The following is a 27730-nucleotide window of genomic DNA, read 5'->3' as shown; positions in this document are numbered from 1 at the left end:
CTATGCTGAAAACTTGAATACTAGCTTGACATAGTTACAACAATAAGAGCAAACAGAGTTTGTAAAAGTTTTTCTTTCTTTCTTTCAGTTTGTCAACTGAATTGCTTGAGGACAAGCAAGGGTTTAAGCTTGGGGGAGTTGATACGTCTTCGTCGTATCTACTTTTCCAAACACTTTTGCCCTTGTTTTGGACTCTATCTTGTATGATTTAAATGGAACTAACCCGGACTAACGCTGTTTTCAGCAGAATTACCATGATGTTGTTTTATGTGCAGAAAACAAATATTCTCGAAATGACCTAAAACTCCACGGGAGGTCTTAGAAAAAATAATAAAAAATCCTCGCCAAATATGAAGACCAGGGGGCCCACACCCTTCTCACGAGGGTGGGGGGCGCCCCCTACCTCGTGGGCCCCCTGGAAACCCTCCGACGCCAACTCCAACTCTATATATTCGCTTTCGGAGAGAAAAAAATCAGAGAGAAGAAATCATCGCGTTTTACGATACGGAGCCGCCACCAAGCCCTAAAACCTCTCGGGAGGGCTGATCTGGAGTCCGTTCGGGGCTCCGGAGAGGGGGATTCGTCGTCATCATCATCATCAACCATCCTCCATCACCAATTTCATGATGCTCACCGCCGTGCGTGAGTAATTCCATCGTAGGCTTGCTGGACGGTGATGGGTTGGATGAGATTTATCATGTAATCGAGTTAGTTTTGTTAGAGTTTGATCCCTAATATCCACTATGTTCTGAGATTGATGTTGTTATGACTTTGCTATGCTTAATGCTTGTCACTAGGGCCCGAGTGCCATGATTTCAGATCTGAACTTATTATATTTTCATGAATATATGTGAGTTCTAAATCCTATCTTGCAAGTCTATAGTCACCTATTATGTGTTATGATCCGTTAACCCCGAAGTGACAATAATCAGGACACTTACCGGTGATGACCGTCGTTTGAGGAGTTCATGTATTCACTATGTGCTAATGCTTTGTTCCGGTTCTCTATTAAAAGGAGGCCTTAATATCCCTTAATTTTCAATAGGACCCCGCTGCCACGGGAGGGTAGGACAAAAGATGTCATGTAAGTTCTTTTCCATAAGCACATATGACTATATACGGAATACATGCCTACATTACATTGATGAACTGAAGCTAGTTCTGTGTCACCCTATGTTATGACTCTTATATGATGAACCGCATCCGGCATAATTATCCATCACCGATCCGGTGCCTACGAGTTTTTCATATACTGGTTTACGCTTATTTACTTTTCCGCTGCTACTGTTACAATCACTACAAAATACCAAAAATATTATTTTTGTTGTCTTTACTTTTGCTGCCGTTACCACTACTATCATATTACTTTACTACTAAACACTTTGCTGCAGATACTAAGTTTCCAAGTGTGATTGAATTGACAACTCAACTGCTATGCTAATACTTGAGAATATTCTTTGGCTTCCCTTATGTCGAATCAATAAATTTGGGTTGAATACTCTACCCTCAAAAGTTGTTGCGATCCCCTATACTTGTGGGTTATCAATACAACAGTGGAAAAGTAGATATTCAATACTATGGTATTTGTAGGTGGAAGAAAATGTCCGAGGATACAACAGGAGCATAATAAATAACATTTTGCTTCTGTCTAACTTATGAGCACAACATGCCCTTTATTTACTCTAGGAATATCGTGTACTCTTTAGCTATTTTTGTAAGTGCATGGTGCATGCCCATTGATCTGAGTAAGCCGCTTCTTCAATATTGAAGAGAGAAGTTTGAGGCTGTCATGCCCACTGCTGAAATTAGACTGGGCATTATTCTGTAGGGCTTGGGGCACAGAATATCCTGAATCAATCACAAGACAAACATCAGTATTAAGCAAGGACTACAGTAGAAGTAGCTAGAGATAATAAACAGAATAAAGGGCTATTTTTCTATAAAATGTTTTTTTGCTATGAACAAGATTTGTTTAATTGAAATTAAATGTCAAGAAGTTAGAGAGCATGATATGATAAGTTCGAGAGAATGATTTGATGTTGCTATTCAACTGTTGAATAGATATTGAAGGCACATTACATAAGAGTCCTGGATTTTACATATCTGAAAGTAGGCGCACCATGAAAGTGATAATCATCCAATTAATAAAACCATTATTCTAAAAAAAAATAGACATTGCCTCATATACCAACGGGAGTAACTTTCTATTGGTTAGAAACCGTTGTGCTGACAGTTATTTAACACGTGTTTTTTTAGATGCACTAAGACCATATATAGGATGCAGACCATTCTCATGCCAATGTCTAGAATAGCCAATCTACATAAGTCCTAGTAGCATGCTCCTATAAGATTCTTACAAAAACCTACATGGGTATGTTCCCAATAGGAATGGATATAGATTATGCTTACAAAAATGCTACACTCTAACACTTCCACCGGAGCACAATTCAGCTCCCACAATCAGTAATCAGCATGAAAACTTAAAAAACAAGTTTGATAGAAATCAATGTTCAGGAAAGCATGAAGCATAAGCAAAGCGACAGGCTGACGCTTAGAGCAATGGGCGCTTAAGCATTTTTAAAAATAGAACTACAGGTTTTGGAGGTTGTAGACCGAGAATTAACCTGAGTAGACGATGCGGGACCTTGGGGAAGTTGGTGACATATTTCCTGAATGTGTATTGGCCTGTGTTGCCGCAACAGCATAGATGTGCAATGAAAGAACTTCATTATAAACATATGTTCCCAGCCTGGTCCTTGCTTGGAAAGAGAAGCAAAAAAGAAAAGGATTATGCAATAGACACACCAAACACCAAGGCAATGCAAAATATTCACTGATTTTACTCATATTTTTCGACGACACATATAAACTGGCCCTAAACATTATATTAATTAACAATAATGAAAAGAACTTCTTAAGGCACTCAGTCACAGGTTATGATTCTATCACCTACCATTTTTACACTGTAAGATGACCATGTCAGTACTGATTTTGTATGAAGCTACAAAGAGATAATAATAATAGCGACATTGATGAAAACTGAAATCACAATATATATAAAACTTGGTGTCACTCCCTCCTTACGTCATGGCAGTACCTGACCTCTATTCTAATAAAATCATATTATAACAATTTGCATATATATACCTGACCTCTGTTATAATAGAATTTATATATATGCTTCACTCAGTGTGCCTACAATTTTTAGAATGTAATTTTTCCCATGTTTTGAGAAACCATTTTAGGATTGCAAGGAACAATTTTGCAAAGTATAACATTGCAAGCAAATCACGAAGAGTTACTGAGAAGCTACCTAGCCTGTAGCATGGAATCTCTTTCGTCAGCACACTCAACCAAGAGCACCATTACACAGAACAAAGAGGCGTAGGAAAAATAGTTTGTTTCATGTATACTTGTAAACGATATTGCCATTTTCCAATAAATAAAGTCATTTCCTGAAAAAAAACGCAGGAAAAAGAGGAACAACCCAGGATTATCAAACCACCTCAACCCATAGACCGGCCCAGGTGGCTCACCTCAACTAACACTCGGAAAAGCATGTCAGGTTCTTGATGCCAGGCACGCTCTCGACATTGTCGCCTAGTGAGATATAGCACGCCACCGACGGTGTCCTCTTCCTCGTCCCCCTCTCTACTTCCCCACTACATGTAATCCGCAATCTGACTCCCCAGATCCTAAACAAAGCACCATCGATATCTTTAGTGTCTGAAGTGGAGAACCATCAAGGGACACTGTAAAACAAATTATTTGCAGGTACCAAGGTGCAGCTACTAATTTCCCTTCCAACCATATGAACCTTTGCCATACAAAACATTATTATGCAAAGCTATACATACATGAACATAGCTACGTACTCATTATACATTATCTTGCAGAACATTTTAGAACTACTGAAATAGCAGCTGATGGTAACGAAACACCGTTAGATTTTTCAACAAATAATCTCCAGCTGCTAATTTCTTGGGCGATTACAAACATACCCAGCGTCCATGTGTACAGGAATTATTTAGACAGGTCCCCAGGGCATGCTCACAGTCTATTCTATGTTACAGATAGCTTAGCTGTGCAAGAATTATCAGGGCAGTCTACTCTATGCAATTCAGTCAAGGTGTTGGTATCAATTACGATAACAGCGATGATACATGTGTGTGCTATATCCACCGGGAATTGAACTAAACTACTCGGGCCCCAATATTTCATAGTGAAAAATCAGTAGAAACTAAAAAGAATAAATTGTAATTAGTTTTGGTAGAAACATATTTCACATTAATTTTAATTAAGCAGAGCAGGGGAATTTCCTCAATGAGATGGGCCGGTGTGTTCAGAACCAATTGTGATCAGCAGAAAAAGATAAATTGTCAGGATGCCGACAACATGGATCAATGGAATAAATTCTCACAAATGAAATGACAGTGAAGGGGATATGAATCTTGACTCTGGATTGAACAAAGTAAATGGGATAAGCTCACCTTGCCGCAGAGAAGACGGACACCCAACTTCAATAAAAAAAGGCGAGTCCGCCAAGCAAAATCTGCAAGGGAAATCTTAATTTAGACATGGTACCACCTGAACATAGCAAGACATCCAGATGTCTAAAATGCACCTCACCTACTGGAATCACCCTCGCCTCAATGAAAGAAATATAGCGCAGTTCGACCCTGAATATGAAGCAAAAAGACATAACGAGACATGTTGAACCTGCAATGAATGAATGAATTGTTTGAACCTACACTGAATAGTTCATGTCCATCCATCCGTATGCTACTTTCTCATCAGAACGTCAATCCCAAAGATCTTCTGCTGGAAATATAACTTTATATTAGTCAGCTGACACAACACCTTAACTATCCAAGGGGTTTCCTAATACGCAACACTCTCAGAACATTTGAGGAACAAATCAAGGGAAGTTTTCAAATCAGCATTACATGTGTAAAGTCATAATCCCTGAACATGATAAATAGCGTAGTAGAAAATTTGAAAAGCGCAAAAATAGATATTAAAGATAGCACCATCGGGGCTAATGTACTATCTAAAAGTGCACTGATGCCTAGTATGTAAAGTTACCTAGAAAAACTCCAGCACATGAAAGGTGTGCCAAAATAAAGGGGAAACAACAATCCTCCTCAAGAAATGGTGCTGATAGGCAGACATATTCCTTTTCATGTACTGTGGTGCAAGAGTTCAGAAGAAATCAGGCTCACCTATCTTGGAAGGGTCCGACTGCTCTAGGGACATCAAGCCACAATATCTCCGGCCACTCAGAACCAAAACAATATGCCCTATCTTCAGTTTCAGACTTCCAGTCAAAGGAAACTGTATGGGCCAAAAATAATCTTCAGAGAACATAGCAAATAATAAATAAGCAAAAGGATCATCCCTGGAAATACAATACATGTTGCAAAACAGTCAAGGTCGTTTGAAAATATACACATCTTACCCTGCTGCTTGTAGTCCTCGACGACCTGCTCCTTCTTCCTGTCGTTGGCCGCGTCCCCTCCCCCGCAGCCATACCCCATTGCGGAGGAGTGCCGCTGCTTGCACTCCTCGATGGCATGCTCCTTCTCGTATTGTTATCCGCCTCTCACCCCCTGCAGCTCCACCCCAGACAGCATAAGGTCGCAATTTATATTCAGAGCTATTTGAAAAGTTTTGGTCCCAAATTTGTTTTCACTTTTAGTGCCAACAAAAATATAGATCTGCTCTGCAATTAATTTACATGACATGACGATGGCATCAATTCATATCCATCCATTACAACATGAACATTTATATTTTGTTCTGCGGAAAACAAACTGGACATATAAGGGAATATACTAAACCGAAACAGAAAAAAAAAATATGGCAATCTCTTTGCATAATCTGGAATGTAAAAAGGCATAGCTCCCAACTCAAGCTCTAATATAACCCAGACCTTTGCTACTTCTAGTAATTGTAACTAACTAACTATAACCGATAAAATTATCATCTGAAGAAGGGCAACAAAATTGTTCTCAGTTCTCAACTGAATGCCCATATCCATAAAATTAAAATGCTTCAAAAAGTATGAAAATGCACTCAAACGTGATAATGCTTTCTACTTCCTCCGTACCTAAATATTTGTCTTTTTAGAGATTCTAAATGGACTACCATATACGGATGTATATAGACATATTTTAGAATGTAGATTCACCCATTTTGATCCGTATGTAGTCACTTGTTGAAATCTCTAGAAAGACAAATATTTAGGAACGGAGGGAGTAGTAATCACTGCCTAGAACTGAGGTGACAATGCAACACATGTGTCAAGAGGAGAATGAGCAAGAGTGGATTTGGAGTTAAAGGAGAAACCAAATATGGGGACAGAAGGAGAATGAGCAAGAGTGGATCTGAAGGTAGGAGGAGAAACCAACCATGGGGCTCGTCAGCTCGATTCAAGCGTCGAATTCATCCGAGGGCCAACGTTCAGCGAGCGAGCACTCATGTTTAAGCACAATGCATATCCTACAAATTTAACAAAGATCAAGGGGGATATCAGTTATGCCAGCACCGCGCTCCCAAACTCGCATTTTGAGGTGTGAGCGAGACAAGACCTGAACAAATTCTACGGAAAGAAACTTATTTGATAAGAACACCAATGCAAGGGCATTGTGCAGAAGGTGGCCGTACTTCTGGAAAATATGAGGAATCGAATTGTGAAAATTTATCTTTCTGTTTTTGGTCCTATTGCTCAGAGTGTGGTATACCACTACACCAAAGAAAGCAATATCACACGGCAAACCTTATATTTTTCAACCGTCGCATAGAAGAATCATCTAAAGGAAGTAGACACATGCCATGGACTGACCTAAAATGAGTGGCTTCATCATGTGCAATTGCCTTGACCAAGAGGATATCTTGGGAGATGTAAGCAGGCTGGTATATATGTAAGCAATGAGATACATCAGTTGGCACCCAGCATGAGTTTTTTGACGTTACTTCTATATTACAGTAGCAAAGGGAGGGTCACATAACAACTCTTTTTTTTTAAATCTCAAGAGTTGCAAATGCATATGCATATCACATCACTTTTTTTTGTAACAAATATGGCCAATGGCCAATGTCTATATACTAATCAGGATCAAAATTCTAGAGGTTATTTAGTTAGTCTAAAATATCACATCATGTTTGGTTGAAACAATATGCTAAAATATTCAGTTTGCAAAGCACACTGCTAACATATGGGGGAGAAGGTGGCAGCTCACCTGCAGCAAGGAGCTAGCATCAGAAAAAGTAGGAGTTCATCCTTTAGCGTACTATGAACATGTCGCTGCTGCCTTGCACCTTGATGCACCGCCGCTGCCCATAGCAGATTAACATCCAATTGCTTTTGACCAATTATACATAACAAATTACTTGAATTAATACTTTGTAACTGATCAGCAAGAAGTAGCAACCAAATTCTAATAATGGAGAGCTGGGTCTAGGATGTATTACTCCTATTTCATACTAACTGTACCTACTGGGGAGAGCAGAAATTTTCACCTTGCAGTCATTTTCACTCCCGTACAACGCGCCCGAGCCCCAGCCTCGTCGCAGCTCCCGATCCAGGAGTGGATCGAGCCGCCGCCAACCTCCAAGTCGCGTCCAGGTCGGGCCCGTCCTCTCCGGCGCCGGCCGATGACCCTCTCTCCTGTCAGCCGCCGCACCTCCCTTTCCTCTTTCCTCTCTCTTTCTCCCTCCTCTCCTTCCTTCTCTCTCTCCCCCTCATTTTGTCTCTCAGCTAGGGTTCGTGCGCGAGGAGGGGCGCAGGCCGACGCCGGTGTAGGCCGACGCCGGCCGGTCACCCTCTCCCGTCCGCTGCCGGACCTCCCTCTCCTCTCCTCTCCTCTCCCCTTTCTCTCCCTCTCATCTTCCTATCTCTCTCTCCTAGGGTTCGTGCGGGATGACGGGACCGGAGTGTGCACGGCGTGCGGGACGAGGGGATTGGGTTGCGTTCGGTGCGGGCGCGGCGCGCGGATGGGACAAATTCTCTCTCACCCGGCCGCCGCTTACCCAGCCAATACAGACACAAAAAGAGCCCATCAGTCATTGGACAGAAAAATGAACTGTGGGGTGAAAATAATTTAACCGCAAGTGAAGATCCAACGGCTGAGGCGCGCCAGAAAGATAGATTGGACCGTCGACAATTCTCCAATCGGGGAAGCCTTGTGAAGGTAAGTTAGCTAGCCTCTTTATAGTTTTAAATATGTTATTTTGTGCTCACTACTAAATCACAAATCATTGTTAATTAAAATTGGCTTTGATATACCTTGGGATCTGGGTGGATTCATTACTTGAGCACTTTATGCGTAGCTTAATGGCTTTACAGAAAGTGTTGTCAGAGAGACAACCTGTAAGTTTTAGAGAGTCATTTATTTCTGTTGAGTGCTTTTATATGGTTTAAAAACAAAAAAAACATAGAGGAACCCAAAACTTTTCAAAAAAGAAAATGAAAGTGAGAGAGAAAAACATTGTTGAAGTGGGAGAGCTCCTTGAACTTTGTTCATGCTCACGGAAACTTTGTGAATCTTGATTACAGAAACTTTCTCAACAAAAATAATTATCCCCTTGTACAATTCCATTTTATTATAAAAATAATGTGCCAAGATTTGCTTTTAGGATGTTTACATTGCTTGTTGGTCTGTGCGATGGAGAACAGAAACTTTGGTTGTAGTGCGCGATTTTACATTTTTTTACTGGAACGTCAAACAGTTCTGAAACTTTTTGCACTGTCTTTCTATACAAATTTTTTGTTTTTCCTAATTTTTTCAGAATTTTTGGAATACCAGAAGTATGGTGAATATTCAGATTACTACAGACTGTCCTGTTTAAGACAGATTCTATTTTTGATGCGTTGGCTGTGCTTATGGCGGAAGTTAATCCGCCGGATCAGAATGTTCACAACGCGGAGATCGCAAAGGTAAAGGAACAGATCACCCAGGCCAAGGCGGATCTCGCGGCTGAGGACACCAAGATGGCCGCAGAGCGGGCCGCTTTAGACGCACAGGCCTACAGGCTTATGTTGGACCAGAGCGCGTCGCATGAAGTCATGAGGAGCTTTTTGTTGAGTTTTGTGTGGATGAAGTGTTCGAAGATCGAGGATGTCTTGATGTGAGGAGAAGTGGGAGAGGCAAGAGCTCAAGCTTTGGGATGCCCAAGGCACCCTAATTAAATATTCAAGGAGACTCAAGCATCCAAGCTTGGGGATGCCCCGGAAGGCATCCCATCTTTCTTCAACAAATATCGGTATGTTTTCGGATTCGTTTCGTTCATGCGATATGTGCAAATCTTGAAGCGTCTTTTGCATTTAATTTTCACTTTTCTTTTATGCACCATGCTAGTATGAGATAGTCCTTGGTTGATTTATACAATTCTGATTGCACTTCACTTATATCTTTTGAGTATGGCTTTATAGAATGCTTCATGTGCTTCGCTTATATCATTTGAAGTATGGATTGCACACATAGAAAACCGCCATTTGTAGAATGCTCTTTTGCTTCACTTATATTTGTTAGAGAGTGGGCATATCTTTTATAGAAAGAATTAAACTCTCTTACTTCACTTATATCTATTTAGAGAGATGACAGGATTTAGTCATTCACATGGTTAGTCATAAAATCCTACATAAAACTTGTAGATCACTGAATATGATATATTTGATTCCTTGCAATAGTTTTGCGATATAAATATGGTGATATTAGAGTCTTGACAGTGGGTAGTTGTGAATTGTAGAAATACTTGTGTTGAAGTTTGTGATTCATGTAGCATGCACATATGGTGAACCGTTATGTGATGAAGTCGGAGCATGATTTATTTATTGATTGTCTTTTTTATGAGTGGCGGTCGGGAACGAGCGATGGTCTTTTCCTACCAATCTATCCCCTAGAAGCATACATGTAGTACTTTGTTTTAATGACTAATAGATTTTTGCAATAAGTATGTGAGTTCTTTATGACTAATGTTGAGTCCATGGATTATACGCACTCTCACCCTTCCATCATTGCTAGACTCTTCGGTACCATGCATTGTACCATGCATTGCCCTTTCTCACCTCGAGAGTTGGTGACTTCGTCGGTGCATCCAAACCCCGTGATACAATACGCTCTATCACACATAAGCCTCCCTATATCTTCCTCAAAACAGCCACCATACCTACCTATTATGGCATTTCCATATCCATTCCAAGATATATTGCCATGCAACTTCCATCATCATCATATACATGACTTGAACATTTATTGTCATATTGCTTTGCATGATTGTAAGATAGCTAGCATGATGTTTTCATGGCTTGTCCGTTTTTTGATGTCATTACTACGCTAGATCATTGCACATCTCGGTACACCGCCGAAGGCATTCATATAGAGTCATATCTTTGTTTTAGACATCGAGTTGTAAGTAAATAAAAGTGTGATGCTCATCATTATTATAGCATTGCCCCAGCGAGGAAAGAATGATGAAGACTATGACTCCCCCACAAGTCGGGATGAGGCTCCGGACTTTAAAAAAAATAGGCCAAAGAAGCCCAAATAAAAAAGGAGGCCAAAGAAGCCCACCAAAACAAAAAAAAGAAAAAAATGAGAGAAAAAGAGAGAAGGGGCAATGTTACCATCTTTTTACCACACCTGTGCTTCAGAGTAGCACCATGTTCTTCATATAGAGAGTCTCTTGAGTTATCACTTTCATATACTAGTGGGAATTTTCATTATAGAACTTGGCTTGTATATTCCGATGACGGGCTTCCTCAAATGCCTGAGGTATTCGTGAGCAAGAAAGTTGGATGCACGCCCACTTAGTTTCCAGTTTGAGCGTTCATACACTTATAGCTCTTAGTGCATCCGTTGCATGGCAATCCATACTCCTCACATTGACATCAATTAATGGGCATCTCCATAGCCCATTGATTGGCCGTGTCAGTGTGGGACTTTCTTCCTTTTTGTCTTCTCCACACAACATCTTGTTGGAAATATGCCCTAGAGGCAATAATAAAAGTGTTATTATTATATTTCTTTGTTCATGATAATAGTCTTTTATTCATGCTATAACTGTATTATCCGGAAATCGTAATACACCTGTGAATACATAGACCACAATATGTCCCTAGTGAGCCTCTAGTTGACTAGCTCGTTGTGATTAACAGATAGTCATGGTTTCTTGGCTATGGACATTGGGTGTCGTTGATAACGGGATCACATCATTAGGAGAATGATGTGATGGACAAGACCCAATCCTAAGACTAGCACAAAAGATCGTGTAGTTCATTTGCTAGAGCTTTGCCAATGTCAAGTATCTCTTCCTTCGACCATGAGAGCGTGTAACTCCTGGATACCGTAGGAGTGCTTTGGGTGTATCAAACGTCACAACGTAACTGGGTGACTATAAAGGTGCACTACAGGTATCTCCGAAAGTATCTATTGTTTTATGCGGATCGAGACTGGGATTTGTCACTCCGTGTAAACGAAGAGGTATCTCTGGGCCCACTCGGTAGGACATCATCATAATGTGCACAATGTGACCAAGGGGTTGATCACGGGATGATGTGTTACGGAACGAGTAAAGAGACTTGCCAGTAACGAGATTGAACAAGGTATCGGTATACCGACGATCGAATCTTGGGCAAGTACAATACCGCTAGACAAAGGGAATTGAATACGGGATTGATTAAGTCCTTGACATCGTGGTTCATCCGATGAGATCATCGTGGAACATGTGGGAGCCATCATGGGTATCCAGATCCCGCTGTTGGTTATTGACCGGAGAACGTCTCGGTCATGTCTGCATGTCTCCCGAACCCGTAGGGTCTACACACTTAAGGTTCGATGACGCTAGGGTTATAAAGGAAGTTTGTATGTGGTTACCGAATGTTGTTCGGAGTCCCGGATGAGATCCCGGACGTCACGAGGAGTTCCGGAATGGTACGGAGGTAAAGATTTATATATGGAAAGTCCTGTTTTGGTCACCGGAAAAGTTTCGGGCGATATCGATAATGTACCGGGACCACCGGGAGGGTCCCGGGGGTCCACCAAGTGGGGCCACCTGCCCCAGAAGGTTGCGTGGGCCAAGTGTGGGAGGGGACCAGCCCCTAGGAGGGCTGGTGCGCCCCCCACAAGGGTGCAAGGCGCAAGGGAGAGTGGGAGGGGGCAAACCCTAGTCCAGATGGGCCTTAAGGCCCATATTGGTGCGCCTCCCTCTCCTCTCCCCCTTGGCCGCCTCCCCTTTGCCATCTAGGGCTGGCCGCACCCCTTGGGGGTGGGAAACCCTAAAGGGGGCGCAGCCCCCCCTTCCCCCTATATATAGATGAGGTTTGGGGCTGCCATACAGATGAGTTCTATCCCTCTTGGTGCAGCCCTACCTCTCTCCCTACTCCTCCTCTCCCATGGTGCTTAGCGAAGCCCTGCTGGATTGCCACGCTCCTCCATCACCACCACGCCGTTGTGCTGCTGTTGGATGGAGTCTTCCTCAACCTCTCCCTCTCTCCTTGCTGGATCAAGGCGTGGGAGACGTCACCGGGCTGTACGTGTGTTGAACGTGGAGGTGACGTCCGTTCGGCACTTGATCATCGGTGATTTGAATCACGACGAGAACGACTCCATCAACCCCGTTCACTTGAACGTTTCCGCTTAGCGATCTACAAGGGTATGTAGATGCACTCTCCTTCTACTCGTTGCTGGTCTCTCCATAGATAGATCTTGGTGACACGTAGGAAAATTTTGAATTTCTGCTACGTTCCCCAACAGTGGCATCATGAGCTAGGTCTATTGCGTAGATTCTTTGCACGAGTAGAACACAAAGTAGTTGTGGGCGTTGATTTTGTTCAATATGCTTACCGTTACTAGTCCAATCTTGTTTCGACGGTATTGTGGGATGAAGCGGCCCGGACCGACCTTACACGTACTCTTACATGAGACAGGTTCCACCGATTGACATGCACTTGGTGCATAAGGTGGCTAGCGGGTGCCAGTCTCTCCCACTTTAGTCGGAACGGATTCGATGAAAAGGGTCCTTATGAAGGGTAAATAGCAATTGGCATATCACGTTGTGGTTTTGCGTAGGTAAGAAACGTTCTTGCTAGAAACCCATAGCAGCCACGTAAAACATGCAAACAACAATTAGAGGACGTCTAACTTGTTTTTGCAGGGTATGCTATGTGATGTGATATGGCCAAAAGGATGTGATGAATGATATATGTGATGTATGAGATTGATCATGTTCTTGTAATAGGATTCACGACTTGCATGTCGATGAGTATGACAACCGGCAGGAGCCATAGGAGTTGTCTTTATTTATTGTATGACCCGCGTGTCATTGAAGAACGCCATGTAAACTACTTTACTTTATTGCTAAACGCGTTAGTCATAGAAGTAGGTCATTGGCGTGACAACTTCATGAAGACACAATGATGGAGATCATGATGATGGAGATCATGGTGTCATGCCGGTGACAAGATGATCATGGAGCCCCGAAGATGAAGATCAAAGGAGCTATATGATATTGGCCATATCATGTCACTACTCTATTTGATTGCATGTGATGTTTATCATGTTTATGCATCTTGTTTGCTTAGAACGACGGTAGTAAATAAGATGATCCCTTACAACAATTTCAAGAAGTGTTCTCCCCTAATTGTGCACCGTTGCTACAGTTCGTCGCTTCTAAGCACCACGTGATGATCGGGTGTGATGGATTCTTACGTTCACATACAGCGGGTGTAAGACAGTTTTACACAACGAAAACACTTAGGGTTAACTTGACGAGCCTAGCATGTACAGACATGGCCTCGGAACACGGAGACCGAAAGGTCGAGCATGAGTCGTATAGCAGATACGATCAACATGAAGATGTTCACCGATGATGACTAGTCCGTCTCACATGATGATCGGACACGGCCTAGTTGACTCGGATCATGTAATCACTTAGATGACCAGAGGGATGTCTATCTGAGTGGGAGTTCATAAGATGAACTTAATTATCTTGAACATAGTCAAAAGACCTTTTTGCAAATTATGTCGTAGCTCGCGCTTTAGTTCTACTGTTTTAGATATGTTCCTAGAGAAAATATAGTTGAAAGTTGACAGTAGCGATTATGCGATCAGTAGAAAGCTTATGTCCTTAATGCACCGCTTAGTGTGCTGAACCCCAAACATCGTTTGTGGATGTTTCGAACATCGAACATACACGTTTTGATAACTACGTGATAGTTCAGTTAAATGGTTTAAGTAGAGGCACCAAAGACGTTTTCGAAACGTCACGAAACATATGAGATGTTTCGAGGGCTGAAATTGGGATTTCAGGCTCGTGCCCACATCAAGAGGTATAAGACCTCCGACGATTTTCTTAGCCTGCAAACTAAGGAGAGAAGCTCAATTGTTGAGCTTGTGCTCAGATTGTCTGAGTGCAACAATCACTTGAATCAAGTGGGAGTTGATCTTCCAGATGAAATAGTGATAGTTCCTCCGAAGTCATTACCACCAAGCTGCTAGAGCTTCGTGATGAACTATAATATATCAAGGACATATATGATGATCCTTGAGATATTCGCGATGTTTGACTCCGCGAAAGTAGAAATCAAAAGGGAGCATCAATCGTTGATGGTTAGTAAAACCACTAGTTTCAAGAAGGGCAAGGGCAAGAAGGGATACTTCATGAAACGGCAAATCAGCTGCTGCTCTAATGAAGAAACCCGAGGTTAAACCCAAACCCGAGACTAAGTGCTTCTGTAATAAGGGGAACAACCACTAGAGCAAGATTACCCTAGATACTTGGTGGATGAGAAGGCTGGCAAGGTCGATAGAAGTATATTGGATGTACATTATGTTAATGTGTACTTTACTAGTACTCCTAGTAGCACCAGGGTATTAAGATACCGGTTCAGTTGCTAAGTGTTAGTAACTCGAAATAAAAAAAGCTACGAAATAAAAGGAGACTAGCTAAAGGTGAGCTGACAATATGTGTTGGAAGTGTTTCCAAGGTTGATGTGATCAAGCATCGCACGCTCCCTCTACCACCGAGATTGGTGTTTGCGTTGAGCATAGACATGATTGGATTATGTCTATCGCAATACGGTTATTCATTTAAGGAGAATAATGGTTACTCTATTTATTTGAATAATACCTTCGATGGTCTTGCACCTAAATAAATGGTTTATTGAATCTCGATCGTAGTGATACACATTTTCATGCCAAAAGACATAAGATAGTAATGATAGTACCACTTACTTGTGGCACTGCCATGTAAGTCATATTGGTGTAAAACGCATGAAGAAGCTCCATGTTGATGGATCTTTGGACTCACTCGTTTTTGAAAAGTTTGAGACATGCAAACCATGTCCATTGGTGTTTACGCATGAAGAAACTCCATATAGATGGATCATTTGGACTCACTTGATTTTGAACCACTTGAGATATGCAAATCATACCACATGGGCAAGATGACTGAAAAGCCTCGTTTTCAGTAAGATGGAACAAGATAGCAACTTGTTGGAAGTAACACATTTTGATGTGTCCAGTCCAATGAGTACTGAGGTATGCAGTGAATATCGTTATGTTCTTACTTCACAGATGATTCGAGTAGATGTTGAGAATATTTACTTGATGAAACACAAGTCTGAATTATTGAATGGTTCAAGTAATTTCAGAGTGAAGTAGCAGATCATTGTGACAAGAGGATAAAATGTCTATGATATGATCATAGAGATGAATATCTGAGTTACGAGTTTTGGCACACAATTAAGACATTGTGGAAATTGTTTCGCAATTAATACCGCCTGGAACACCATAATGTGATGGTGTGTCCGAACATCATAGTTGCACCCTATTGGATATGGTGCGTACCATGATGTCTCTTATCGAATTACCACTATCGTTCATGGGATAGGCATTAGAGACAACCACATTCACTTTAAATAGGGCACCACATAATTCCGATGAGATGACACCGTATGAATTATGGTTTAGAGAAACCTAAGTTGTCGTTTCTTAAAAGTTTGGGGCTGCGACGCTTATATGAAAAAGTTTCAGGTTGATAAGCTCGAACCCAAAGCGGATAAAATACATCTTCATAGGACACCCAAAACAGTTGGGTATACCTCCTAATTCAGATCCGAAAGCAATATGAATTGTTTCTAGAATCGGGTCCTTTCTCGAGGAAAGGTTTCTCTCAAAAGAGTTGAGTGGGAGGATGGTGGAGACTTGATGAGGTTATTGAACCGTCTCTTCAACTAGTGTGTGACAGGGCACAGGGAGTTGTTCCTGTGGCACCTACACCAATTGAAGTGGAAGCTTATGATAGTGATCATGAAACTTCGGATCAAGTCACTACCAAACCTCGTAGGATGACAAGGATGCGTACTACTTCAGAGTGGTACGTAATCCTGTCTTGGAAGTCATGTTGCTAGACAACAATGAGCCTACGAGCTATGGAGAAGCGATGGTGGGCCCAAATTCTGACGAATGGTTAGAAGCCATGAAATCCGAGATAGGATTCATGTATCAGAACAAAGCATGGACTTTGGTGGACTTGCCCGATGATCGGCAAGCCATTGAGATAAATGGATCTTTAAGAAGAAGACGGACGTGGATGGTAATGTCACCATCTATGAAGCTCGACTTGTGGCGAAGAGTTTTTCACAAGTTCAAGGAGTTGACTATGATGAGATTTTCTCATACGTAGCGATGCTTAAGTCCGTCGGATTCATGTTAGCATTAGCTGCATTTATGAAATCTGGCAAATGGATATCAAAACGAGTTTCCTTACCAGTTTTCGTAAGGAAAGGTTGTATGTAATACAATCAGAAAGTTTTTGTCGATCCTAAGGATGCTAAAAGGTATGCTAGCTCCAGCGATCCTTCTAAGGACTGGAGTGAGCATCTCGGAGTTGGAATGTATGCTTTGATGATGATCAAAGATTTTGGGTTTGTACAAAGTTTATGAGAAACTTGTATTTCCAAAGAAGTGAGTGGGAGCACTATAGAAATTCTGATGAGTATATGTTGTTGACATATTGATGATCAGAAATGATGTAGAATTTCTAGAAAGCATATAGGGTTATTTGAAAGGTGTTTTTCAATGGAAAGCCTGGATTAAGCTACTTGAACATTGAGCATCAAGATCTATAAGGATAGATCAAAATGCTTAATAATACTTTCAAATGAGCACATACCTTGACATGATCTTGAAGGTGTTCAAGATGGACCAGTCAAAGAAGGAGTTCTTGCCTGAGTTGTAAGGTACAAAGTTAAGACTTAAAGCTCGACCACGGCAGAATAGAGAGAAAGGACGAAGGTCGTCCCCTATGCTTAAGATGTAGGCTCTTCAGTATGCTATGCTGTGTACCGCACCTGAAGTGTGCCTTGCCATGAGTCAGTCAAGGGGTACAAGAGTGATCCAAGAATGGCTCACAGGACAGCGGTCAAAGTTATCCTTAGTAACTAGTGGACTAAGGAATTTTCTCGATTATGGAAGTGGTAAAAGAGTTCGTCGTAAAGGGTTATGTCGATGCAAGCTTGACACCTATCCGGATAGCTCTGAATAGAGAGACCGGATACATATAATGGAGCAATAATTTAGAATAGCTCCAAGTAGAACAGTTATTTGGAATAGCTCCAAATAGAACGTGGGAGCTACATCTAGGAGATGACATAGAGATTTGTAAAGCACACACGGATCTGAAAGGTTCAGACCCGTTGACTAAAACCTCTCTCACAAGCAGAACATGACCAAACCCCAGATCTCATTGAGTCTTGATCACATGATGATGTGAACTAGTTTAGTGACACTAGTAAACTCTTTGGACGTTGGTCACATGGTGATGTGACCTGTCAGTGTTAATCACATGGTGATGTGAACTAGATTATTGACTCTAGTGCAAGTGGGAGACTGTTGGAAATATGCCCTAGAGGCAATAATAAAAGTGTTATTATTATATTTCTTTGTTCATGATAATAGTCTTTTATTCATGCTATAACTGTATTATCCGGAAATCGTAATACACCTGTGAATACATAGACCACAATATGTCCCTAGTGAGCCTCTAGTTGACTAGCTCGTTGTGATCAACAGATAGTCATGGTTTCCTGGCTATGGACATTGGATGTCGTTGATAACGGGATCACATCATTAGGAGAATGATGTGATGGACAAGACCCAATCCTAAGACTAGCACAAAAGATCGTGTAGTTCATTTGCTAGAGCTTTGCCAATGTCAAGTATCTCTTCCTTCGACCATGAGAGCGTGTAACTCCTGGATACCGTAGGAGTGCTTTGGGTGTATCAAACGTCACAACGTAACTGGGTGACTATAAAGGTGCACTACAGGTATCTCCGAAAGTATCTATTGTTTTATGCGGATCGAGACTGGGATTTGTCACTCCGTGTAAACGGAGAGGTATCTTTGGGCCCACTCGGTAGGACATCATCATAATGTGCACAATGTGACCAAGGGGTTGATCACGGGATGATGTGTTACGGAACGAGTAAAGAGACTTGCCGGTAACGAGATTGAACAAGGTATCGGTATACCGACGATCGAATCTCGGGCAAGTACAATACCGCTAGACAAAGGGAATTGAATACGGGATTGATTAAGTCCTTGACATCGTGGTTCATCCGATGAGATCATCGTGGAACATGTGGGAGCCATCATGGGTATCCGGATCCCGCTATTGGTTATTGACCGGAGAACGTCTCGGTCATGTCTGCATGTCTCCCGAACCCGTAGGGTCTACACACTTAAGGTTCGATGACGCTAGGGTTATAAAGGAAGTTTGTATGTGGTTACCGAATGTTGTTCGGAGTCCCGGATGAGATCCCGGACGCCATGAGGAGTTCCGGAATGGTCCGGAGGTAAAGATTTATAGATGGGAAGTCCTGTTTTGGTCACTGGAAAAGTTTCGGGCGATATCGGTAATGTACCGAGACCACCGGGAGGGTCCCGGGGGTCCACCAAGTGGGGCCACCTGCCCCAGAAGGTTGCGTGGGCCAAGTGTGAGAGGGGACCAGCCCCTAGGAGGGCTGGTGCGCCCCCCACAAGGGTGCAAGGCGCAAGGGAGAGTGGGAGGGGGCAAACCCTAGTCCAGATGGGCCTTAAGGCCCATATTGGTGCGCCTCCCTCTCCTCTCCCCCCTTGGCCGCCTCCCCTTTGCCATCTAGGGCTGGCCGCACCCCTTGGGGGTGGGAAACCCTAAAGGGGGCGCAGCCCCCCCTTCCCCCTATATATAGATGAGGTTTGGGGCTGCCATACAGATGAGTTCTATCCCTCTTGGTGCAGCCCTACCTCTCTCCCTACTCCTCCTCTCCCATGGTGCTTGGCGAAGCCCTGCTGGATTGCCACGCTCCTCCATCACCACCACGATGTTGTGCTGCTGTTGGATGGAGTCTTCCTCAACCTCTCCCTCTCTCCTTGCTGGATCAAGGCGTGGGAGACGTCACCGGGCTGTACGTGTGTTGAACGCGGAGGTGCCGTCCGTTCGGCACTTGATCATCGGTGATTTGAATCACGACGAGAATGACTCCATCAACCCCGTTCACTTGAACGTTTCCGCTTAGCGATCTACAAGGGTATGTAGATGCACTCTCCTTCTACTCGTTGCTGGTCTCTCCATAGATAGATCTTGGTGACACGTAGGAAAATTTTGAATTTCTGCTACGTTCCCCAACACATCTACCATCATATTCTATTCCACCTATGGTGCTATATCCATGGCTCACACTCATGTATTGCGTGAAAGTTGAAAAGGTTTGAGAACATCAAAAGTATGAAATAATTGCTTGGCTTGTCATCGGGGTTGTGCATGCTTTGAATATTTTGTGTGGTGAAGATGGAGTATAGCCACACCATACGATTTTGTAGGGATAACTTTCTTTGGCCATGTTATTTTGAAAAGACATGATTGCTTTATTAGTATGCTTGAAGTATTATTGTATCAATGTCAAATGATAGACTATTGCTTTGAATAACTCGTGTATTAATATTCATGCCATGATTAAATTACATGATCGAGATTATGCTAGGTAGCATTCCACATCAAAAATTATCTTTTTTATCATTTACCTACTCGAGGACGAGCAGGAATTAAGCTTGGGGATGCTGATACGTCTCCGTCGTATCTATAATTTTTTATTGTTCCATGCCAATATTATACAACTTCCATATACTTTTGGCAACTTTTTATACTATGTTTGGGACTAAGATATCGATCAAGTGCCTAGTGCCAGTTCCTGTTTGTTGCATGTTTTTTGTTTCGCAGAAAATCCATATCAAACGGAGTCCAAACGGGATAAAAACTGACGGGGATTTTTTTGGAATATATGTGAATTTTGGGAAGTGGAATCAATGCGAGACGATGCTCGAGGGGCCCACGAGGCACGGGGCGCGCCCTAGGGGGGGCAGGCGTGCCCCTGACCCTCGTGGCCACCCCGTAAGGCGGTTGATGCCCTTCTTTCGCCGCAAGAAAGCTAATATATGAATAAAAATCATGTCCAAAATTCAGCCCAATCGGAGTTACGGATCTCCGGGATATAAGAAACGGTGAAAGGGCAGAATCTGGAACGCAGAAACAGAGAGAGACAGAGAGACAGATCCAATCTCGGAGGGGCTCTCGCCCCTCCGCCACCATGGAGGCCATGGACCAAAGGGGAAACCCTTCTCCCATCTAGGGAGAAGGTCAAGGAAGAAGAAGAAGAAGGGGAGCTCTCTCCCCCTCTCTCCCGGTGGCGTCGGAACACCGTTGGGGCCATCATCATCACCGCAATCTACACCAACAACTTCACCGCCATCATCACCAACTATTTCCCCCCTCTATGCAGAGGTGTAACCCCTCTTTTACCCGCTGTAATCTCTACTTAAACATGGTAATCAACGCTATATATTATTTCCCAATGATGTATGGCTATCCTAGGATGTTTGAGTAGATTCGTTTTGTCCTATGGGTTAATTGATGATCGTGATTGGTTTGAGTCGCATGTTTTATTATTGGTGCTGTCCTATGGTGCTTTCCGTGTCGCGCAAGCGTGAGGGATCCCCGCTGTAAGGTTTGCAATATGTTCATGATTTTCTTATGGTGGGTGGCGTGAGTGACAGAAGCACAGACCCGAGTAAGTAGGTTGTTTGCGTATGGGAGTAAAGAGGACTTGATGCCTTATAATGCTATGGTTGAGTTTTACCTTAATGATCTTTAGTAGTTGTGGATGCTTGCTAGAGTTCCAATCATAAGTGCATATGATTCAAGAAGAGAAAGTATGTTAGCTTATGTCTCTCCCTCAAATAAAATTGCAATAATGATTATCGGTCCAGTTATCGATTGTCTAGGGACAAATAACTTTCTTGTGTGACAACAAGCTCTCTACTAAAACTAACTTAGTTGTGTCTTCGTCTAAACAGCCCCTACTTTTTATTTACGCACTCTTTATTATCTTGCAAACATATTTAATAACACCTACAAAGTACTTCTAGTTTCATACTAGTTCTAGGTAAAGCGGACGTTAAGCATGCGTAGAGTTGTATCGGTGGTCGATAGAACTTGAGGGAATATTTGTTCTACCTTTAGCTCCTCGTTGGGTTCGACACTCTTACTCACCGAAAGAGGCTACAGTTGATCCCCTATACTTGTGGGTTATCAACAGCCCTCTGATGCCCATCTTTGGTTATATGGAGTCTTTCGTCGAGGAAAAAAATCATAAGCAAGCTTTCGGGAAGAAACTCCGCCGCCACAAGGCAGAACCTTGACGGAACCAATCTAGAGCTTCGGCGAAGCTGTTCTGCCGGGGAAACTTTCCCCCGGGAGGGGGAAATCATCACCAACGACCCTCTCATCGGGAGGGGGTCAATCTCTTGTATCGAATCTTTGTCCCAAAGCCTCAGATTGGTACCTGTGGGTTGCTAGTAGTGTTGATTACTCCTTGTAGTTGATGCTAGTTGGTTTACTTGGTGGAAGATCATATATTCAGATCCATTATGCATATTAATATCCCTCTGATTATGAATATGAATATGATTTGTGAGTAGTTATGTTTGTTCCTAAGGACATGGGAGAAGTCTTGCTATAAGTAGTCATGTGAATTTGGTATTCGTTCGATATTTTGATGAGATGTATGTTTTCTTTCCTCTAGTGGTGTCATGTGAATATCGACTACATGACACTTCACCATTGTTTGGGCCTAGGGGAAGGCATTGGGAAGTAATAAGTAGATGATGGGTTGCTAGAGTGACAAAAGTTTAAACCCTAGTTTATGTGTTGCTTCGTAAGGGGCTGATTTGGATCCATATGTTTCATGCTATGGTTAGGTTTACCTTAATGCTTCTGTTGTAGTTGCGGATGCTTGCAATAGGGGTTAATCATAAGTGGGATGCTTGTCCAAGGAAGGGCAGTACCCAAGCACCAGTCCACCCACATATCAAATTATCAAAGTATCGAACGCGAATCATATGAACGTGATGAAAACTAGCTTGACGATAATTCCCATGTGTCCTCGGGAGCGCTTTTCTTTATATAAGAGTTTGTCCAGGCTTGTCCTTTGCTACAAAAAATATTGGGCCATCTTGTGCATCTTATTTACTTTTATTACTTGTTACCCGTTACAAAATACCTTATCACAAAACTATCTGTTACCGATAATTTCAGTGCTTGCAGAGAATACCTTACTGAAAACTGCTTATCATTTCCTTCTGCTCCTTGTTGGGTTCGACACTCTTACTTATCGAAAGGACTACGATAGATCCCCTACACTTGCGGGTCATCATTGAGCGGACCCTTGGCGCATGGCGCTTGAGCGCCACGGATCAAGATAGGCATGTCAGCACCGAGAGGCTGCAGCTCGCCGCACAACATGATCGATGGCGCGCCGCAGAGTAAGCTAGGCGCATCCGCGCCGATAGGGTGCGGCTCGCCGCATGGCGAGACCATTGGAGCGCCGCAGAGCAAGAGGCATGGTGCGTCGCACCGCAAGAGCGGATCCATCGGTGCTTGCCTGCTGTCGACACGGCGTCGCAGCTGGGTACATGTCCCGTCAATACCCCCGTTCCTTGCCGGGAGTGGGCAGAGGCCCTCTACGTCGTACTTGCACCATAGGCCGGCCACGTCGTACTTGCATGAACGCCGCCGCGCCATTCGCCTTGTCCGCGTCCCGCTCGATGCCAACGCGTTGGTCGGTAGGCTTGCCCGCCTCCTTGGCCCATGTGTCCACCTGGGCGCAGTAGAAGAACATGGTTGTTGCATCCTCAAGCTGGTGATCTCCGATGAAATAGCCAACTTGGAGCTCGAGATCGCGCTCCAGATATACCGCGCGTGTCGAACACTTGGACGAACGCCTGCACAAGTTTAGGCAGAGCCAAGAGCTACCGTAGGCAAGGGTTGCTGGTCATGGTCTCATCGAATCATTTTATTTTGTTGAGTCGTTTCGACGTGGATAGCTATGTATTAACAGCAATCATAATATTGCGTTGTTAATTGCTCTGTTTCAATGTGTGTACTCTGTTTTATGTTCTTATATGTTCTATTTCAATGTGTGTGTGTATGCTTTCCATACTGTATATATGGATGATAACAGCTAGATTCAAATTAGTATTAAAAACTGATAGAAAATGTAATTCATAATATATATATATATATATATATACATTAATTGTTCATTAGTTCATCACAGAATATATATAATATCATCACATATACGTGATGGTACTTAACGTACAATGCATAAAATTGAAAACGAACAATACTAAAACTAATAATCCCTCCTGATGCGCGGCATCTTCCCAGCGCAGAGGCAGTACTCCGCCTCCTCCGCCTCGCAGCTCTTGACATACCGATCTGCCTCTTGCTGGCGGACGAGCGCAAACGATCTTGTCATTTTATTGGGCGTCCACCGGAGCTCCTTATCGGTGGCACGCTGGAGCTTATCGGCCCACTTCCACGCAGCGATGAGGCGCCTAGCGCCTTTGATCTTCCTCGCGAAATACCCGTCTTCGTACACCTCCTCCACACGACGACGCGCCCGCCCCAAAGCTCCACCTTCTCCTTTTCCCAGGTGGCATCACGGGCTTCACAAGCCGCCTGGTACCTGGCTTCCTCCTCCGCCATATCCTTCTTGAACGCCACTTGCCTGGCTTTCTCAGCCGGCGGCAGTGACTTCCACAGACAAAAATTGTACTGGCCCCAAAACCAATCCAAAGATGGGGGTCCCGCGCAACCTCGTCCGGCGGCGCGTAGGGGTCCTCCTCGTCGCTGCTCTTCGGCTGAGCGTCCTCGGGGGGCGGTGACTCCTCGCCGGCGCGTGGGCAGATCGGCGGCGCCATAGCAGAACTTTGAGAGAAAGAGAGAGAGCGAGGGGAGGATGTAGATGAGAATCCAGGTGGAATGATGTAAGCAAGGTAGTATTTATTGGTGGCCGGAATCTAGATCGACGGGAACTGTACACACGCCGATCGCTGGAATTTACGAGTACTATAGTTTGAATTACACACGATTCCTGCATTAGAATCCGTGTGTGAACATAATAGCTGACGGTTTCCAATACAGAATCGTGTCTGATTAATAACCCCCGCTATTCACCTTCCAAACCTCGAGGCGCGAAATAGAGTGCCAATCGTGTGGGGGCAGTTGTCTTGCCAGATCTTTACATTTTCTTTTTTGAACACCAGATATTTACATCGTCTGAAGATTTTTTAACTCGCACACAAGTACACAAAAAAATGATTTTTCAAACCGTTATGGTTAGCCGTTGCATGTAGATGTAGTTCAAATTTGAATTACGGTGATTAAATGGCTAAAAATCACTTAAATGTCTTTAAAAGGTCAAATGACCCCTAAAATTTTCCAAATTTTCACACGACAGTTGTATTAGTGCACGTTAAACATAGAAAAAATTGAAGGCCATAAGGGGAAGCTATCTCCCGTTCGTCATCAAACATGCATTGTTCCCTCTCGGAATCACTAGCCTTCTAGTGAGTTGCTCTGGTTTGTGAAGGGGTGTGTGTCCAAACGTTCATCGAACAGACCAATTTTTTATCACATCATCTTGGTGGCATGACATTACATCAAGCAAGGTTTCATGTTTTTTTGATCATTTTTATTTTTTTGGAGTTTAAATGCCATGACACTTCATGCATGTACATGTGTCCATGCCGTAAGACCAATATGTTTGAAAATTCTTCTAATTTATTGCACATGGAATTAACTCGCAAACAAGTATGCAAATATGATTTTTCAAACCGTTATGGTTAGCCATTGCATGTAGATGTAGTTCAAATTTGAATTATGGTCAATAAATGGCTAGAAAATCACTTAAATGTCTTTAAAAGGTCAAATGACCCCTGAAATTTTCCAAATTTTCACATGACAGTTGTATTAGTGCATGTTAAACATAGAAAAAATTGAAGGGCGTAAGGGTAAGCTATCTCCCGTTCGTCATCAAACATGCATTGCTCCCTCTCGGAACCACTAGCCTTCTAGTGGGTTGCTCCGGTTTGTGAGACGTGTGTGTCCAAACTTTGTCAAACATACCAATTTTTTTACCACATCATCTTGGTGGCATGACATTACATCAAGCAAGGTTTCATGTTTTCTGATCATTTTTTATTTTTTTGGAATTAAAATGCCATGGCACTCCATGCATACATATGCATGTGTCCATGTCGTGAGACCAATATGTTTGAAATTCCTTCTAATTTACTGCACATGGAATTAACTCGCACACAAGTACATAAATATGATTTTTCAAACCTTTATGGTTAGCCGTTGAGATGTAGTTTAAATTTGAATTACGATCATTAAATGGCTAGAAAATCACTTAAATGTCTTGAAAAGGTCAAATGACCCCTGAAATTTTCCAAATTTTCACATGACAGCTACATTAGTGCATGTTACACGTAGAAAAAATTGAAAGCCGTAAGAGGAAGCTATCTCCCGTTCATCATCAAACGTGCGTTGTTCCCTCTCAAAACCACGAGCCTTCCAGTGAGTTACTCCGGTATGTGAGGGGTGTGTGTCCAAACTTTCGTCAAATAGGCCGTTTTTTACCACATCATCTTGGTGGCACGACATTACATAACTAAGGTTTCATGTGTTTCTAATTTTTTTTTGGAATTTAAATGCCATGGCACTCCATGCTTAATTGTATCATAGCCGTTAGACCAATATGTTTGAAAATTCCTTCCAATTTACCGCACATGGAATTAAATCGCACATAAGTACACAAATATGATTTTTCAAACCGTTATGGTTAGTCGTTGCATGTACATCTAGTTCTAATTTGAATTACGGTCATTAAATGGCTATAAAATCACTTAAATGTCTTCAAAAGGTCAAATGACCCCTGAAATTCTCCAAAATTCGACATGACAGTTGTATTAGTGCATGTTACACGTAGAAAAAAATTGAAAGCCGTAAGAGGAAGCTATCTCCCGTTCGTCATCAAATATGCATTGTTCCCTCTCGGAACCACGAGTCTTCTAGTGAGTTGATCCGGTTTGTGAGGGGTGTGTCCAAACTTTCGTCAAACATGCCAATTTTTTTGCCACGTCATCTTGGTGACATGACATTACATTAACCAAGGTTTCATGTGTTTCTGATCTTTTTTTTAATTTTTTGGAATTTAAATGCCATGGCACTCCATGCTTAATTGTGTCATAACCGTTAGACCAATATGTTTGAAAATTTCTTCCAATTTACTGCACATGGATTTAAATCACACACAAGTACACAAAATATGACTTTCCAAATCGTTATGGTTAGCTGTTGCATGTACATGTAGCTCAAATTTCAATTACAATCATTAAATGGCTAGAAATTCACTTAAATGTCTTAAAAGGGTCAAATGACCCCTGAAATTTTCCAAAATTTGACATGATAATTGTATTAGTACTACAATTTTTCCTGTACATTTAAAACACCATCCGTTGCCACTTTACTCAAATTCGTCTTTCACAGCTAATAAAAAATATCTACAACATCACACACAATTTTTTTGCAGGAACCGTTTGCAATGAAATTTTTTGGGTCTATTTAAGTCTTCCTGCTCAAGCTTCGCCGGCTCGTCTGCTCTAGTGCCGGCAACCCCCAAATCCACGAATCCCGATCCCCATTCCCGCACCCCCTTCTTGCAAAGATGACATCATGGAAACGCTTTGTGAAGGCTCGTACGATGCTCCCCCCCTGTGCGCCGCCGCCCGGACCGAGAGCGCGGCCGCTTGCGTCGAGAGGGCGCCTGCGGCAGCCGAGACGGCTGCTGCTGTTGCGATGGCGGCTGCAAACGCCGAGAGCGCTCGAGCTACCGTCTGTGCCGCCGATGTCGCCCTGGTCCGGGTCGAGGCCATCCACGCCAAGATATTCCAGGCCACCTCGGAATCCAGCATGCAACCCACGTCCGAAAAGGTGGCGGTGGCCATGGAGCACTTGCTTTCTCATGAGGTCGCCGAGCTAGAGCTGTAGATGCAAGAGGGGCGGAGATCGAGGAGCGCTGGGAGGAGGAGTTGCGCATGGCCAAGGTCGAGGTAGAGAAGAGTCTGTCCGTCGAGGAATCAGCGATGGAATACAAACGCGAGCTCTGGCGCAGCCACTACTACGAGTACAACAACCTTGAGGGCAGCGCCGTGGACGAGGATGCGGTCAACTTCAGCACGGGGGCGCGGATTCCACCAATGGCGGCATGTTGCTTGGACAAGTCATCGACGTCTCATCTCACACAGACGATGCATAGGCCGGCGCAGCGGTGGATTTGTTAAA

At 43.0% G+C, this 27730-nt stretch overlaps 1 protein-coding gene across 32 annotated transcripts; it reads right to left on the bottom strand.

Moving 5' to 3' along the window:
* Positions 1-1441: 1441 nt before the first annotated feature.
* LOC123127619 (uncharacterized) lies at positions 1442-8014 on the bottom strand. 32 transcript variants are annotated; one of them, XR_006462680.1, is made up of 13 exons: positions 7522-8012; positions 7242-7363; positions 6779-6912; positions 6591-6668; positions 6411-6501; positions 5459-5609; positions 5223-5334; positions 4752-4818; positions 4630-4679; positions 4491-4552; positions 3537-3695; positions 2625-2759; positions 1442-1848 (listed from the first exon to the last, which is right to left on the bottom strand). XR_006462680.1 is itself a non-coding variant. In XM_044547374.1 (4 exons), the coding sequence occupies exons 1-4, from the start codon at positions 4700-4702 to the stop codon at positions 1759-1761; spliced, it is 360 nt and encodes a 119-aa protein (XP_044403309.1). In that variant the 5' UTR covers positions 4703-4717; the 3' UTR covers positions 1442-1758. The 32 variants fall into 32 exon arrangements, 1 of the variants encoding a protein (XP_044403309.1); XR_006462681.1 differs by having other exon boundaries at positions 6591-6745; positions 6845-6912; XR_006462685.1 differs by having other exon boundaries at positions 6591-6745; positions 6845-6912; positions 7242-7335.
* Positions 8015-27730: the final 19716 nt, after the last annotated feature.

The sequence above is a fragment of the Triticum aestivum genome, chromosome 6A (genome assembly GCF_018294505.1).
Source record: "Triticum aestivum cultivar Chinese Spring chromosome 6A, IWGSC CS RefSeq v2.1, whole genome shotgun sequence".
Lineage (NCBI taxonomy): Eukaryota > Viridiplantae > Streptophyta > Magnoliopsida > Poales > Poaceae > Triticum > Triticum aestivum.
This window is presented reverse-complemented; position numbering and strand designations above follow the sequence as displayed.